We start from the raw sequence: 17,061 nt of genomic DNA, 5'->3' as shown, positions 1-17,061 counted from the left end.
ACAAAATACTAGGAAACCAAATCCAAAAGCACATTAAAAGGATCATACACCATGATCAAGTGGGATTTATCCCAGCAATGCAAGGATTCTTCAATGTATGCAAGTCAATCAATGTGATACTCCATATTAACAAATGGAAGGATAAAAATCATATGATCATCTCAATAAATGCAGAAAAAGCTTTCAACAAAATTCAACCCCATTTATGATAAAAACCCTGTAGAAAGTAGGCATAGAGGGAACTTACCTCAACATAATAAAGGCCATATGTGACAAACCCACAGCCAACATCGTTCTCAATGGTGAATAGCTGAAACCATTTCCTCTAAGATCAGGAAAAGACAAGGTTGTCCACTCTCACCACTGTTATTCAACATAGTTTTGGTAGTTTTAGCCACAGTAATCAGAAGAAAAGTAAATAAATGGAATCCAAATAGAAAAAGAAGAAGTAAAGCTGTCACTGTTCACAGATGACATGATACTATACATAGAAATCCTAAAGATGCTACCAAAAAACTACTAGAGCTAATCAATAAATTTTAAAGTAGCAGGATACAAAATTAAGGCACAGAAATCTCTTGCATTCCTACACACTAATGATGAAAATTCTGAAAGAGAAATCAAGGAAACAATCCCATTTACTATTGCAACAAAAGAATAAAATATCTAGGAATAAACCTACCTAAGGAGACAAAAGACTTGTATGCAGAAAACTATAAGACACTGATGAAAGAAATTAAAGATGAGAAATTAAAGATGGAGAAATATACCATGTTCTTAGATTGGAAGAATCAATATTGTGAAAATGACTGTACTACCCAAAGCAATCTACAGGTTCAGTGCAATCCCTATTAAACTACCAATGGCATTTTTCACAGAACTAGAACCAAAAAAATCTCACAATTTGTATGGTAACACAAAAGACCATGAATAGCCAAAGCAATCTTGAGAAAGAAAAACAGAGCTGGAGGAATCAGGCTCCCGACTTCAGACTATACTACAAAGCTACAGTAATCAAGACAATATGGTACAGGCACAAATCAGAAATATAGATCAATGGAACAGGATAGAAAGCCCAGAGATAAACCCACCCACATATGGTCACCTTATTGTTGATGAAGGTGGCAAGAATATACAATGGAGAAAAGACAGCCTCTTCGGTAAGTGGTGCTGGGAAAACTGGACAGCTACATATAAATGAATGAAATTAGAACACTCCCTAATACCATACATGAAAATAAACTCAAAATGGATTTAAGACCTAAATGTAAAGCCAGACACTACAAAACTCTTAGAGGAAAACATAGGCAGAACACTCTGACATAAATCACAGCAAGATCCATTTTGACCCACCTCCTAGAGAAATGGAAATAAAAACAAAAGTAAACAAATGGGACGTAATGGAACTTAAAACTTTTGTATCGCAAATGAAACCATAAACAAGACAAAAAGACAACTCTCAGAATGGGAGATAATATTTTTAAATGAAGCAACTGACAGAGGATTAATCACAAAAATTTACAAGCAGCTCATGCAGCTCAATATCCAAAAAACAAACAACCCAATCCAAAAATGGGCAGAAGACCTAAATAGACATTTCTCTATAAAAGATACACAGATAGCCAACAAACATGTGAAAGGATGCTCAACATCACTAGTCATTAGAGAAATCAAATCAAAACTAAAACGAGGTATCGGGCTTCCCTGGTGGCGCAGTGGTTGACAGTCCACCTGCTGATGCAGGGTTCGTGCCCTGGTCCAGGAAGATCCTACATGCTGTGGAGTGGCTAGGCCCGTGAGCCATGGCCGCTGAGCCTTTGTGTCTGGAGCCTGTGCTCTGCAACAGGAGAGGCCTGCGTACCTCCCCGCCAAAAAAAGAAAACCAAAGAAAACCCGAGGTATCACCTCACACCAGTCAGAGTGGCCATCATCAAAAAATCTACAAACAATAAATGCTGGAGAAGGTGTGGAGATAAGGGAACCCTCTTGCACTATTGGTGGGAATGTAAACGTATCCAGCCACTATGGAGAACAGTATGGAGGTTCCTTACAAAACTAAAAATAGAACTAGCATACGACTCAGCAATCCCACTACTAGGCATATACCCTGAGAAAACCATAATTCAAGAAGAGTCATGTACCACAATGTTCATTGCAGCACTATTTACAATAGCCAGGACATGGAAGCAACCTAAGTGTCCATCGACAGATGAATGGATAAAGAAGATGTGGCATATATATACAATGGAATAATACTCAGCCATAAAAAGAAATGAAATTGAGTTATTTGTAGTGAGGTGGATGGACCTAGAGTCTGTTATTGACAGTGAAGTAAGTCAGAAAGAGAAAAACAAATACCATATGCTAACACATATAAATGGAATCTAAGAAAAAAAAAGTTTCTGAAGAACCTCGGGGCAGGACAGGAATAAAGATGCAGATGTAGAAAATGGACTTAAGGACATGGGGAGGGGAAAGGGTAACCTGGGACAAAGTGAGAGAGTGGCATTGACATCTATACACTACCAAATGTCAGATAGATAGCTAGTGGGAAGCAGCCACATAGCACAGGAAAATCAGCTTGGTGCTTTGTGACCACCTAGAGGGGTGGGTGGGATAGGGAGAATGGGAGGGAGATGCAAGAGGGAGGGGATATGGGGATATATGTATACGTATTGTTGATTCACTTTGTTATACAGCAGAAACTAACACCATTGTAAGGCAATTATACTCCAATAAAGATGTTTTTTAAAAAAGTACATTTTCTTGGCAAACCATTCGAAGTTAGAGAATGAGTGGAAGCATATGTGGGCCTGAAGGTACATCACCTTCATTGAAAGCAGCCGCTCTGCTGGATGAATATAGAAGTGGAATAAAGATTAACTTGGGGGTGGGGCAATACAGGGGTAGGAAATTGAGATACAAACTATTATGTATAAAATAAGCTACAAGGATATATTGTACAACACAGGGAATATAGCCAATATAATAACTATAAATGGAATATAACCTTCAAAAAGTGTGAATCACTATATTGGACACCTATAACTTACATAATATTGTATATCAGCTATATATCAATTAAAAATAGTAAAGTTTAAAATAAAGAGTAGTCTGGCAACAATGTTGAAATAGGCATGAAGGTTTAATGAACTATGTCATATTAAGATATGCATTAAGAACTCAAATCAGAGAGACGAATTAATAGATAATTCTCTAAAAACTGTTTTAAGGTGTTTATAGAAATGGTCAAGGCTGATAATCATCTGATACCCACAAGTTAGTCACAGTGGCCTGAATCTATTCTAATAGAGCAGTGGTATATTCTGATTGACCAGTAACCACTCATACTCATAATTAAATATTTTTAATATCACTCTGGTTCATAGTAAACTTTTACATAAACTTTTGGTTTTCTTTAGCCATGTGTCACCTGCATGTAAAGTTGAACTATGAGAGGTACAGGATTTCTTGTGTCTTATTCATGCCTGAGTATATGGCAGTGGGATAGTAGTATAAATGAAGCCACATGATAAAGCTTACACATCTTTCTGATGCATCACTTTTTCTCACTGGTATGAATTTTATATTAAAGCAAACAAATATATTGTGGAATAAAATGCAAAAATCACATGTGTTTTAAGAGAATGATTTTCAAGAAAATTTGTGTCTTTGGTGGGCTACCTTTGCATTATTCCTTAGACTCTCATTCTCTACCTCTACTATTATTGGTATTTCAGTAGAAAATTGTGAGAGGCACTGATTTAAGATATTTGTGGATACAGAATTTCTTTTACTGTAGCCGGTCCCATAGTCCATCTCTATGTTATTTGTCACTTTAGAGAATCAGAAGGGCAAACTCTAAGAGATGGAAACTAAGAATTTATCTCCAGCATCCCTTCTCTTCTGTCATTAAGTTGAATTTTAGCCAACTCAAAGGCTGATAATTTATATTATAGCATTTTTTATTTAAAAATGTTTTAGTTCACTAATTGCATTGAAAGTATCTTTTTTTATTACTTCTTTTGTTAACATTTTATATTCTTCTGTTTAATTTTTTCCTTCCTAATTCTTGGAAAGCAATGTATTTAATCAATTTTCTCTTTCAAAGAACATTTAGAAAAGGTTACTCTGTTTATCTGGCTATTTTGCACAGTGCTTTCCATTTGTAAGTAAAGAGGTGCATTTAAAAGTTGAATAGGAGTCAGAATTAGAAATTTCATCATTTTTTTCCTCCTTTTGAGTCAAATATGACAGTATAGACTATTATATATGAAGTGAAGTGCCAAATCATGTCACATTTGCATGCAAATGTAAAGGTTATATCTCAATAGGAATAGTTTTTTTTAAAGACCACTAATAATCCTAATCATCCAAGAGTGGGAAGTACATGCTGAATGACCTAGACTCTTGTGCAGCTCTGAACCTAACCAGCTATGTGATTTGGGATCTGTTACAATCTCAATTTCCTGGTCTACAAATGAATAGTAAGGACTAAGGCCACTTGCAGTTTTTAGATTCTTGAATTCTAAGTGTATGTAACTAGTGCAGATTTTATTTTCTAAAATTTCCACGTTAAGTGAAAAAAAAGGGGGAGGGAGGATAAAGAATTATAGGTAAGTGTTTCTAGAAACACTACTGGATTGGACTTACTGCTAAATGTTGGTTAATTCAGCGTTGCTTTGTAATTTGTTCATAACTATAACGCTATAGTCAGAGTATTTGGTCCTAATATAGCTCATATCTTATATACATACATACTGTTTCTGTTTAAATTTCCATATAATCATGTTTCACCCTAACTTTTTAAAATAAAGTATGGTTAGTCTCATTATGAATTTTCTTTGATAAACATTGAGTGAATTCATATAAAAATTGATTATGGACACTCTGCTAGACAGTAAGGAAACAAATATGAAAAACATAGATCCCTAAAAAAAAAAAAAACAACACATAGGTCCTCTTCTGCTCTCAGTATGTTCACAAGACACCAGTAACAGAAGCCTGATCTAGGAACCTAGGCTAGCAAGGCCCTTGAATCATACAACAGTTAAGAATATCATTCATGGCATTTCCCCAGAGTATATCTGAGGAAGGGCAATTCTTTCTAGCTTCCTGCAGCCTCATCATGTAGGTTCAGTCACAAGAAAATCAAATGAACCTGTTATTTCTGTTAACTTAGCCTTTTCATGTAACTCTCTCTTATAAATGTATTATCAGATAATATTTGTATAAAATAAAGGAACTTAAAAGGCAAATATTTTGAAATTAAAGCCACCCTTATTAGCAAACCACCAATTTAATTTAGATAAATGTTGGCCTTCTACTGATGAACAATAAAGTGCTAACAAGATCTGCCAATGCCAGAATTATGAAGTAGAAATTTATCTTTTCAATAAGTCCATTATCTGTAGCCTGACCTTAAGCTTTCATTGCTATTCAGGGCCTCAAATCCCTAAGTATAGACTCTACTTTGGGCCTTGTGCTCTTGCCATTGAACAGGAAAACAACTTTCAATGCTGCCATATTTTGAATGGCAGAGATTTCTAGAGATTAGAAAAACTACTAACTTTAAATATGCATATTTTTTAAACGTTGTACTTTTCTACTCATGAACTCAAATATAGTTTAACTTTAAAATCCTGTAAGTTCTTTTATCTACAGTGATTTTACTTATAAGATCCAATTTAGTTGATAAGAGAATGTGGCAAAACATATTTCACATTTTTGTATTGTTCCCTGTGAGACGTCTATTGTAAGAATTGCTGCAGGCTGTCATTTTTGTCTGCTGTCCAGGATTTGCTGGCCTGAGTGCTATGTACTAGACTTGGTGTTGCCCATGAGGGGGAGGGGGAACTTGCAATTGAGCCAGACGGTTTTGTTATTGCTTTAGAATTAAAAGCATATGAAACAGATAGAGCTTATTAAGTTTTTTTTTTTTATAAATAACATAAATAACAAAACAGTAAAGTTCAAATACAACTTAAAATAGTTTAATGCGGTAACCACAGGAAAAAAGCATGATTATTTGTGGAAGAACATTATTAAAAGCCATATTCCCGAATATGAATTATACAAAAGATAGATTATGTTACTTGAAAAAAACATAAAAGATTTTTTAATTTTACTTTTAGGGATTATAAACTGTTATTTTGTGGTGAGTGAGATGAAGTACACTCATTATTATTATTGCTATTTTATATACAAGATTTTTGAAAACATCCTTTAAGCAATACCCTTTCAATTGGGAGCAGCTTTAGGAATTTTGTTCTTGTTAATAGGTACAAGCATGTTCTAATCTTATACTCTTGTAAAACTACCTCTTTGATTCATTTCCATGATAGAATTTTTGAGAATATTCCTTCTTTTCTGATTAGAATTTAAGTGGTTCATAATTTTTCACTAGAAAACATTTAGATACTGCTCATCTTCCATAGTTAGTATTGGCTTGATTATCTGACAAATCATTCCAGCAGCTTTTAGGTCTGACACATCTTATATAACATCATCTGCATTATTATTATTATAGCAGCCATTTTATAAGCAGATAGGAATATTTAAATAATCATTATCAGATAATCAAATCTAACATAGTCTTAAGAGTAAATTAATTTAAGAAAAAAACATTACTATTACTGACATCATGATTGTACAACCAGTTTTACAATTTTTTACAACTTTTAGTTACTAAATCTGATTTTTGTGTATATTTTTTCAAATCTTTCTTTAATGCAGTCTCTTAAAATAAACATAAATGCGCAAGTCCAGCTTGATCAGTTTTTCAGTAGTTTTCCAGCCTTTCTTGGTTACTTAAAAAAAAAAAAAAGAAAGAAAAGAAAAAAGGAAGAAAACAGTCCACTTAAAGAAATCTCCCTGCTGGAACTGGTTTCTTGTATGCCATATATGATTAGGTTATTGCCATAGGAAGAAAATGGGCTGTTTTTTGTTCTTTCTTCGTTTTTTTCCCTCTTACAGGAACCCCCTTTTGATTTAAGGCAACAAACATTTCTCCTCCACTGTGTGTCCATTTAGCTGATGCATATGTGTTGTAGTGGTTTTCCAGAATTAATTCTTTGAAGTTACAATCTTCATTGCATTCTTTCTGCAAAGTACAACAAACAAAACAACATTATCCAAATTATTTTTGGAGGGACTCAATTAGACAAAGAATAAGCAGTAACATTTGGTAGAATTAAAACAAACCTTTTTTATGACCTTTTTTGAGCAGGCATAATGCAGTTTGTTATATATATACTTAGCATATTTGAGAAAAGATTAAATTTTTAAAAAGATAAAATGATACACATTTAGTTATGCAACATAGTTTCAAACATGTAGCTTTTTGGCAGTCAGTTGCCACTATTCTTAAGTATTAAGAGCTATTTCCCCCTAATTAGCAGCTCTCATATTACTATGCCCAAGTCACTCTTTCCCTAACACTGATATTTTGATACAATTAGCAGAGCCTCTGACTCCCTCAGCTGAAGGACATATTTCACAACTTTTCTTCATTTACTATTACACTGCCTGTGATAGTGATGGAAAATAAAAAGTTAATTTGTTCATCCATCCAACTATTCATTCATTCACTTAAACCTGTATTTTTATGTAGTCTGTGCCAGGAATACAAAGGAAAGTCAATTATACTTTGTTATAGTGGGATGAACTGTTTCATATTTCATGTTATAATAAAGTGGGAACAATGGGAATGCTTACAAGTTCAAAGCCCGTGATTGTGAGATTGATGTTGATAAACAAACATCTGGATTTTTTTCCCCAAGAATTTTCATGTCAGCAAAGTGCAAATTGGGTGAACTTTAACAAAAAGAGCTTTAATACTGACAGATGGACATTTTAGATTTTAAGAATCTAAAGTACAAATGGAATTTTAGAACTGGAAGGATCCTTAGAGGTCAGTTAATCCGACTTGTTTTACAGATGAAGAAACCAAAGTCCAGAGAACTTAAGCAAATTGTCCAAGATCACACAGAAAATTTAATTCTTACGTATAAAATGTTTTAGTGATATCATTGAATTATGTAGTTTGAGAGGAATTAATTTCATTTTTACTTTTCAGAAAGGAAAGATATTTTTGACAAAAATAAGTTTGGGAAATTAAATCTAAGCTATCAGTTATCAATACCTTTGCATAGAGTTTTCCTTCCTTGTTCATTGCAAGATAATATTCACTTTCCACTCCTTTGATTGCTACAATTCCAACGGCCACTGTCCTGATTTCCATGATGTCTGCAAGGAATCACAGAAAGATATATCAGTTATTCACTAAGCTTTGCAGATAATCCAAGAATGACCATTTGTCCTTATTTCTGTTTCATTTGGAAGTTAAGATTATTAACGTGATTATTTACTCAGCCTAAGACCCCCATCCACCCATAACATGTACACACAAACACCAGATTAGTCCTTATTAAATGTGGGAAGTGCAAAACTATTGATTTTTTGTTTTGTAGAAAAAGATATTTGGATTCAAAAAGAAGAGTTACATGTTTGAATTTAGCTTTTTCTTCTCTAGAATTACATTTCTAATTTACTATAATAATAATAATATCAATAATACCTAATGTTTATTGAATTCATACCACATGCAAAGGATTGTTTTAGCACTCATGTATTAATACATGTACTTATCACCAAGACTATAAGGCAAGTACTCATATTATCCCCAGTTTACAGATCAAGAAGCTCAGGTACAAAGAAGTAATTTGCCCAAATTCTCAGCTGGTAAGTGGCAGAAGTGGAATTTGAACCCAAAAGGTCTGGCTCTTAATCATTATATAATGCTATGAAAGTATATAATTAGCTAACATCTTTAATTTTCTACTTAAACTTTATATTAATAATTATTGCTGACAGAATATTTATTGACTATACTGAAAATGAATAAAATTCCAATTGTAACAACTGTAAATGATGGTAAACAGAACCAACTACCTTTAAAAAATTAAATATTTTATTTTGATTTATTTTTTTAAATTTTTATTAGAGTATGGTTGATTTACAATGTTGTATTAGTTTCAGGTGTACAACAAAGTGAATCAGTTATACATACACATATATCCACTCTTTTTTAGATTATTTTCCCATATAGGCCATTACAGAGTATTGAGTAGAGTTCTGTGTTCTATACAGTAGGTCCTTATTAGTTATCTATTTTATATATAGTAGTGTGTATATGTCAATCCAGTCTACCAATTTATCCCTCCCCTCCCTTACCACCTGGTAACTGTAAGTTTGTTTTCTACATCTGTAATACTGTTTCTGTTTTGTACATAAGTTCATTTGTACCCTAAAAAGTATTAAATATAACTGATAGTGAGTTTTTTGATAATGAAAACACAATCTAAAACCAAATTATGAATCCTTATCACATAATATTTTATAACTTTATACCATTTAATTAATTTTTTTAACCGTTATTGAAATTGCCACAAGAATGTTAACCTACTGTTTCATTATATATCATTTCCTTAAGTGCTATATTTTAATACTCTAACTACAGTAAAAAAAACTCAATTTTTTAAAATGGCATAGAAATTAAAAGTTTAGTGAAGCATTTTATGTGACTACTGTTAATTATACTCTTAACTTGAGACATTCTCTTTCTTGTGCTTAACATAATGCAACGAAAATTCCAAGTGAAAATTATCTGCATAAATCAAGTTTCCAGAAGCTGTTTTCTAAAATATTCACTTAAGTGGAGGAAATTCTAATTTTTTATTCCATGCCTTCACTTCATCCTCTTACTTATTTTTCTGGCTTTATTTTTCCTATCTGGAGAAAAAAATTTTTACCCATTTCATCAGGATTAATGTAGCCTAGTTAATATGTGTTATCTGTTTCCAATATATGCTGCATATAGAAGTCATTTTCCCACTGTACTATAGGTAGCACTAGTCAGAGCTCATCCAGTTGAGAGTTCTACAGCTGCTCATCTAGAAATTGAGGTCTATGAAGAAAATGCAAAGGAATGGATATTTATCTTTTAATGTATTTATGAAGCATTGTCAGAATGCATAGAACTGTATGGTAATTTTAGGATACAAATTAAGAAAAACAGCACTGGTTTCTGAACTCCAGAAGTTAAAATCTAGTATAAACAGCAAAACACATATGTAAACACACACGTAGATACATCTTAATTAAAAGAAAAGAAAACTTCTGGAGACACAGCCCTGAAGGAGAGGCTAAGGGAAGTGTTAACAATTGCTTACAAGCATGTGAAGGATGTGATGCTGATGCATTCATGCAAGATTCAAGAAATCTTCAGTGAGAGCCAATTCTGTGCTAGGCTCAATTCAGAGACAAACCCTGCCCTCTTGGAGCACTTTATATGGCAGCTAACTCTTCTTGTTCAACAAAGGGAAATAATTTATTGCACAGCAGAATCCAAATAGGGTAAGTTTATATCAATAAAATGAAGAATACTAAAGAAATTCACTGATTCAACCAATTTGCAATACCTTCAAAATTGAGTAAATATATCTATTTAAAAACATATGGAATAGTTGATTTCTAAAGATCTTACCACTGTAAAATGTTGTGAAGTCAGTTTTTTCCTTCTAGTCCCTTTCTCCTGCTATTTCCCTCTTTATTCAATATTTTCTCTTAGAAAGTAGAGTACTGATGCATAGGCTTAGAGTATCTTTCACACTCAGTTTTAATTAGGGAATGAAATCTGTCATGTTTGCTGGCTTTTTCATTTATAGACCAACTGTCTACAAAATATAACTGTAGAATAATAGAGGTATTGTTGACTTTGCTATGTGGACACTTTCCCTTCAGGTTCAGTCATGACAATATATTCATATTGTCCCATCTCTAAACCCTTTTCCTCTATCCCCTGCCTGCCCATTTTTGCCCACCATATTTTTGTTACACTCTGACACTCGGTAGGTGATAAACATTGTTAATCTTATCCCTCCACACATTGGGGTTAAGGACATCAAAAAGATCTTTAGATTTTTAACAACCCAATTAAAAAATGGGCAAAATGTCTGAACAGTTACCTTACCAAAGTAGATACACAGTTGGCAAATAAGCATATGAACAGATGTTCAATCTTTAAAGATTCTACTTTTAACCAGGATAAGGACAGACTTGAAAATGGCAAGGTTCCTGACACAGTAATATTCTGTATTGTTTGATGTATTTAAAAAATCATTTCACTAGGAAATCAACAGACCTAAAAATATATTGCTTGGAAGAGCATTAAGTAGTACTGGCAGAATTAATACGCTATCAATCCTGACTTTCTGGTCTGTTTTGCCCCATGTGCTGTGCCCTTTTTTATTCAAGAAAACCCAAGAATGAAAAAACTAAAGTTATCATTCTTTCATTTAAGTGCAGAGTAGGAAGTAGTGTTCCTACAGATTTTAAAGTGTTTTAACTTTCCTGTTTTCAAAAAAAGTTTTTATTAAGCATTTATTTTTTAGAGAAGTTTTAGGTTCACAGCAAAATTGAGGGGAAGGTACAGAGATTTCCCATCTACCCCCTGCTCCCACACATGTATAGCCTCCCTGGTTATCACATCCCCCACCAGAGTGGTACAGTTGTTATTATTAATGAATCTACATTGACCATCATTATCAAACACAGCCCGTAGTTTACTTTATGGTTTACTCTTGGTGTTGGACATGTATCATCATTTTTGTATCATACAGAATATTTTTACTGCCCTAAGAGTCCTCTGTTCTCATCCTGTTCATTTCTCTCCCTTACCCACAACTCTTGGAGACCACTGATTTTTTCACTGTCTTCATGGTTTTGCTTTTTCCAGAACGTTATATAGTTGGAATCATAGAGTATGTAGCCTTTTCAGGTTGGCTTCTTTCACTTAGTAATATGCATTTAAGTTTCCTCCATGTCTTTTCATGAGTTAGCAGAAAAAAAATTCTTAGTGTTTGATCACGTAAAAATCCACAAATCCCAGCTCCTTCAATATTTCTTTTCCTTGAACCTTTTAAGATTTATATTTAAAAGTTTTGAGGGGCCATATATTAATATAGATGTTCTAGCATGATAACTAAGAATTATTTTAAAGTTGAAAATAAGTGGAAACAGTGGCTTAATGGTTATTAGGCCACTCAGAACATTTAATTTTGTCCTTGACCAAGTATACTTTCTTGGGCACATTAAAACTAAGAATTGGTACCAAAAAAGAAAAACATTTTAATGTTAAATGACTTTTATGATTTTCTGTCAAGCTGGGATTGTTATATGGAAAATCTTCACCATTATTATATATTTATGTTACATTCAAGGCTATAGATTCCATTCATTTTTATATCATAGAAGTATATCCAAATACATACATACATGTACACAAAAAATACATCTCGTATTTCCAAAACAAAGAACTCTTAAAACTCAACAATAAACAAATAAGCAACCCAGTTAAAAAGTGGGCAGAAGGTCTGAACAGATGTCCCATCAAAGAAAATACACAGATGGCAAATAAGCATATGAAAATATGCTCAACATTATATGTCATTAGGGACTTACAGAATAAAACAAGATACTGCTACACAACTATTAGAATGGCTAAAATTTTTTAAGATACCATTTGCAGACAAGGATGCAGAGCAACTGGAACTGCCATTCATTGCTAGTGGGGATGTAAAGTGGTACAGCCACTGTGGAAAACGGTTTGGTTTCTTACTGAATGCTAAATATACTCTTATCATTACAATCCATCAATCCTTCCGTAAGTGTTTATCCAATTGAGCTTAAAACTTAAGTCCACATCAAAACCTGAACATGAATATTTATAACAGAGTTTTATTCTAAACCATCAAAACTGGAAGCAACGAAAATGCCCTTTAGCATATGAATGGATAAGCTACGGTACACATGTACTTTGGAATATTTTTCAGCGATAAAAGGAAATGAGCTATCAAGACACAAAAAGATACGGAGGAACCTTCAATGCATATTGCTAAGTGAAAGAAGTCAGTCTGAAAGACTCCATACTGTATTATTCCAGTTGTATGACACTCTGGAAAAGGCTAAACTATAGAGAGAGTAAAATGATTAGTTGTTGCCAGGGGCTAGGGAAGAGGGGAGTAGGATGAAAATGTGAAGCATGGGATTGTTAAGGCAGTGAAACTGTTTTATATGATACTGTAATAGTGGATACATGATATTATACATTTGTCAAAACACATAGAACTATACCAGGCAAAGAGTGAACTTTAGTGTAGACCATGGAGTTTAATTAGCAATATGTAATTACTGATTCATTAATTGTAACAGATATACCACATTAATGCAAAAATGTTAATAGTAGAGGGACTATGTGGGAAAGTGGTAGTGGTATGTAGGAACTCTACTACCTACTTATTTTTTCCTGTAAATCTAAAACTGTTCTAAAGAAAAGTATTAATTTAAGAAGTACAGTCTAGATTTTAATTAATAATATTATATGATTGAGTGTATAAGAAACTATAGAGTTGACGCTTGAACGTAGCGGGAATTGGGGCACCGACCCTGACAGAGTAGAAAATCCGTGTATCAGAGTCGGCCCTCTGTATCTGTAGGTTCCGCATCCTCGGGTTCAACCAACCGCAGATCATGTACTACCTTAGTACATATTTATTGAAAAAAAATCATTTGTAAGTAGACTAACGCAGTTCAAACCCATTTTGTTCAAGAGTCAACTGTAGGGCTTCCCTGGTGGCACAGTGGTTGAGAGTCCGCCTGCCGATGCAGGGGACACGGGTTCGTGCCCCGGTCCGGGAAGATCCCACATGCCGCGGAGTGGCTAGGCCCGTGAGCCATGGCCGCTGAGCCTGCGCCTCCGGAGCCTGTGCTCCGCAAGAGTCAACTGTAGTGGAACTTTTTATGATTTATTCTTAACCCAAATATGTAGTACTTCTGGGGTTTGTGATTAATTACTACTATTAATGTCTTTGGTGATGGATTAAGATCTGCTTACCACGTTAATGACTTCTCTTTGTGAACTATGGACAGTTATGAGGAGTAAGCTTACAATGCAAACACACTTTGGGAAGTGTAGGAAATAAAAATATTCTATATACAGACCACTACTACACTCGTGTGTGATATCTCTCAGATGTATTGGGATAGAAAAATAACTGAGGTCCAGGAATAATTTAGAAACCTGATCTGGTGACTTTAATTGTGATGTCATCAGAATATCTGGATATTAATAAAATACATATCAAAATTCAGTTAGTATTTCCACCTACAGAAAACAAAAATGAATGATACCCAGCAGTATATGCCAAATGCTAAAAAGAACAGGATGGAAAATCAATTCAACCGTTATTCAGAAGAAAGAGGTATTACATATCCTAGGTGGTCAAGGGAGGATTTGAGGAACAGATAGAACTTGAATTACATCTTGAAGGATAGATAAGGTTGACATAGGTAGAATGGAAACGTCGTGCTCATTGAGAAATAAAAGTATATGTAAGATAGTAGAGTCAACGATTCATAAGTCATTTTCAGAAGATTGAAATTAGCGCTATCTGTCTGGATTAGGAAACACATCAAAGAGATAGAAAAAGGTGGAAAAGGAGTTAGGATGAGATTGTTGAGGGCCTTGATTGCCAATTTAAGGAATTTTAACTTTTATTTGTAGACAATTAGGAGTCATTGAAGGTTTGAAATTTGAAAAATGTCAGGATATAAATTGTGTTTTAGAAAAATTAATTGGATGTGAAGAGTAGTTAGAGAAAATTACTAGACTTGTATAAGCCTGATTTTCTTCCTCTGCTAATAGTATGTGTTGACCCATAATGGGCTATTGTTGTGATTTTTTTTTTTTTTTTTTTTTTTTTTTTTTTTTTTTTTGGTATGCGGGCCTCTCACTGTTGTGGCCTCTCCCGTTGCGGAGCACAGGCTCCGGACGCACAGGCTCAGCGGCCATGGCTCACGGGCTTAGTTGCTCCGCGGCATGTGGGATCTTCCCGGACCAGGGCACGAACCCGTGTCTCCTGCATCGGCAGGCGGATTCTCAACCACTGCGCCACCAGGGAAGCCCTGTTGTGATTTTTAAGTAAGTTAATAAATAAATATTTTCAAAATGTCTCAGTTTAACTTTGAATACAGGAAGTATCAGTAGTTATAACCCATATGAACAAAAGCTCTTTGGTGTCCTCAATAATTTTTATGAGTGTAAGTTGTCTCAAGTCTAAAAAGTTTAAAAACACCTTTTCTAAATTAATTTTATTTCTCCTGGTCTGTTTAGTTGCAGTTTGTACTTTGTATATGGTACCCTATTGTAGGGTTAAATAGTTTTGGCCACTTTATATAACTTTCTACATACATAGGTTTATAAATAAAATCTGTATACATGGCACATGTATACAGAAATGCTCATGGCACATGTATACAGAAATGCTCAATATATTCCAAAATGTCTGGTGAATTTCTTAATGATATTTTAAAGCATCAAGTTGCAAATTATAATTAAATTATGTAAGTAAATAGTAAAGCATGTAAAACATTTGTTTGATCAACTTGGTTACTAGTTTAATGTTAGTATGGTTTTAATTAAAGATTAAGGCTAAGAAATGTATTTACACTGCTCTGATTTTTGTACACTGTTATAATTACAAGAACAGGAAAGAATTTTTCTAAATATGTGTGTATTTGACACATTAAAATCCTGTATCTTAGTGTTATATTTTTTACATATCGTGCATGTGATTGCTCCAATTATTATTAAACCTGTGTGTGTGCATGCACACGCAATATTGTAAATTCAAAAGAATTGACTTCAAAGAACAATAGACTCTTGATTTTGTGTACTTGTGTCTCTCTTTGACATCTTCAGTCCCTCCCTTCATTGTCTTTTGATTACAAAAATCCACTCTCCAAATTTTTCTCTCAATAAGGCTGTTTTAAGATACTCAGAGACCCTAAGTACTACTGTTTCCCAAGACCACCCTATACCAATCTAACATTAAAATGCATCCATATTTCTCATTAGATACAATATCTTATAGCTATTTTAAAGTTTTATATAAATTTTCTTTTGAAATTACTTGGCCTAAAGTAACTCATTTTATTTATCATTTGCTATCAACTTTCTGCAAATATTGTACATTCTAGGGAGTTCTTGCAAAGTGAAAAAAATTATCAAATTGTTTTCAAATGTTATGAAAAATATTGATAAATTTAATAAATAATGAAGTTGCCTTGATATCTTTTATAAGTTAAATATTTGCTAATGTCTTTTAATTTTCTTGTCAAATTTTACTGTCAATATCTAAATTTCAAAGGTTTAAATATATTTGTAAGCTTGATGTTTTCACAGGCTCTAGGCTCTGTGCCTAAGGGCCAAATGAATAAAATGTCCCTGCCCTTAACTCTGAAATCTTTTCAAAAGACTATCCCTGCTTCCTTTTCACTAGCACCAAATTTCTTGAACGTATAGACTAAATTTGCTCTCTTTTCCTCAATTTAACACTTGCATTCTAACTTTTAATCTGTCTGATGGCTTTATCTCTTCAAGGCCATCAATGACCTCCTCAGCACCAAATTCAAGAGTTTTTCAATAGTCATAAATTTCTTCTCTGCATCTTTTGGCACTCTCCACATCCCTAGTTCTATTCCTAATTCTCACTGTTTCTCTAATCCTGCACTACCTTGATCTATTAATTTATTTTAAAATGGTTAATTTTTGTTTAGCCATATCTATGTATCTTTTTTGATAATTTATTGTATTTTTTTATGCTTAAAAGTATTTTTTACATTCCACTATCTGAAATACATTTTATTCTAGCTTTTGTAATGTAAGTTTTAAATATAGCTCTTAAATTCATCTGGAATTAATTTTGGAATATGATGTGAGATGAAACTCTAAAACTGATATTTTATTCCTGCAAATAGCTAGCTAATTTTTTCAATATTAGTTATTAAATATGTCATTACATTTTTTACTGATACAGTGCCTCTCTTTTACCTTACATTGGCTATCTTGTTTTGTCCCATTGATGTATCTATCTGTCTGCTATATACCCACACTAATTTATTGTAGGTTACCAATTCTGAAGTGACTCATTACATTTATAG

General features: G+C 33.4%; 2 protein-coding genes across 2 annotated transcripts in view; one reads left to right on the top strand and one right to left on the bottom strand.

Annotated features, from left to right (window-relative positions):
- FAM227B (family with sequence similarity 227 member B) overlaps positions 1–17,061 on the top strand; it is a 255,296-nt gene that overhangs the window by 90,330 nt on the left and 147,905 nt on the right. The gene's annotated exons all lie outside the window — the stretch shown is intronic.
- Positions 3,129–17,061, bottom strand: part of FGF7 (fibroblast growth factor 7) — a 66,013-nt gene continuing 52,080 nt past the window's right edge. Inside the window, exons 3-4 of the mRNA XM_059057921.2 lie at positions 8,144–8,247; positions 3,129–7,102 (exon numbers count right to left, since the gene is read on the bottom strand). Of these exons, the coding sequence (XP_058913904.1) occupies positions 6,908–7,102; positions 8,144–8,247 (299 nt within the window). The 3' untranslated portion in view covers positions 3,129–6,907. The remainder of the gene's footprint in view (positions 7,103–8,143; positions 8,248–17,061) is intronic.

The sequence above is a fragment of the Kogia breviceps genome, chromosome 3, assembly GCF_026419965.1.
Source record: "Kogia breviceps isolate mKogBre1 chromosome 3, mKogBre1 haplotype 1, whole genome shotgun sequence".
NCBI lineage: Eukaryota > Metazoa > Chordata > Mammalia > Artiodactyla > Physeteridae > Kogia > Kogia breviceps.
The sequence above is the reverse complement of the archived record's forward strand: the minus strand, read 5'-3'. Positions and strand labels throughout refer to the sequence as shown.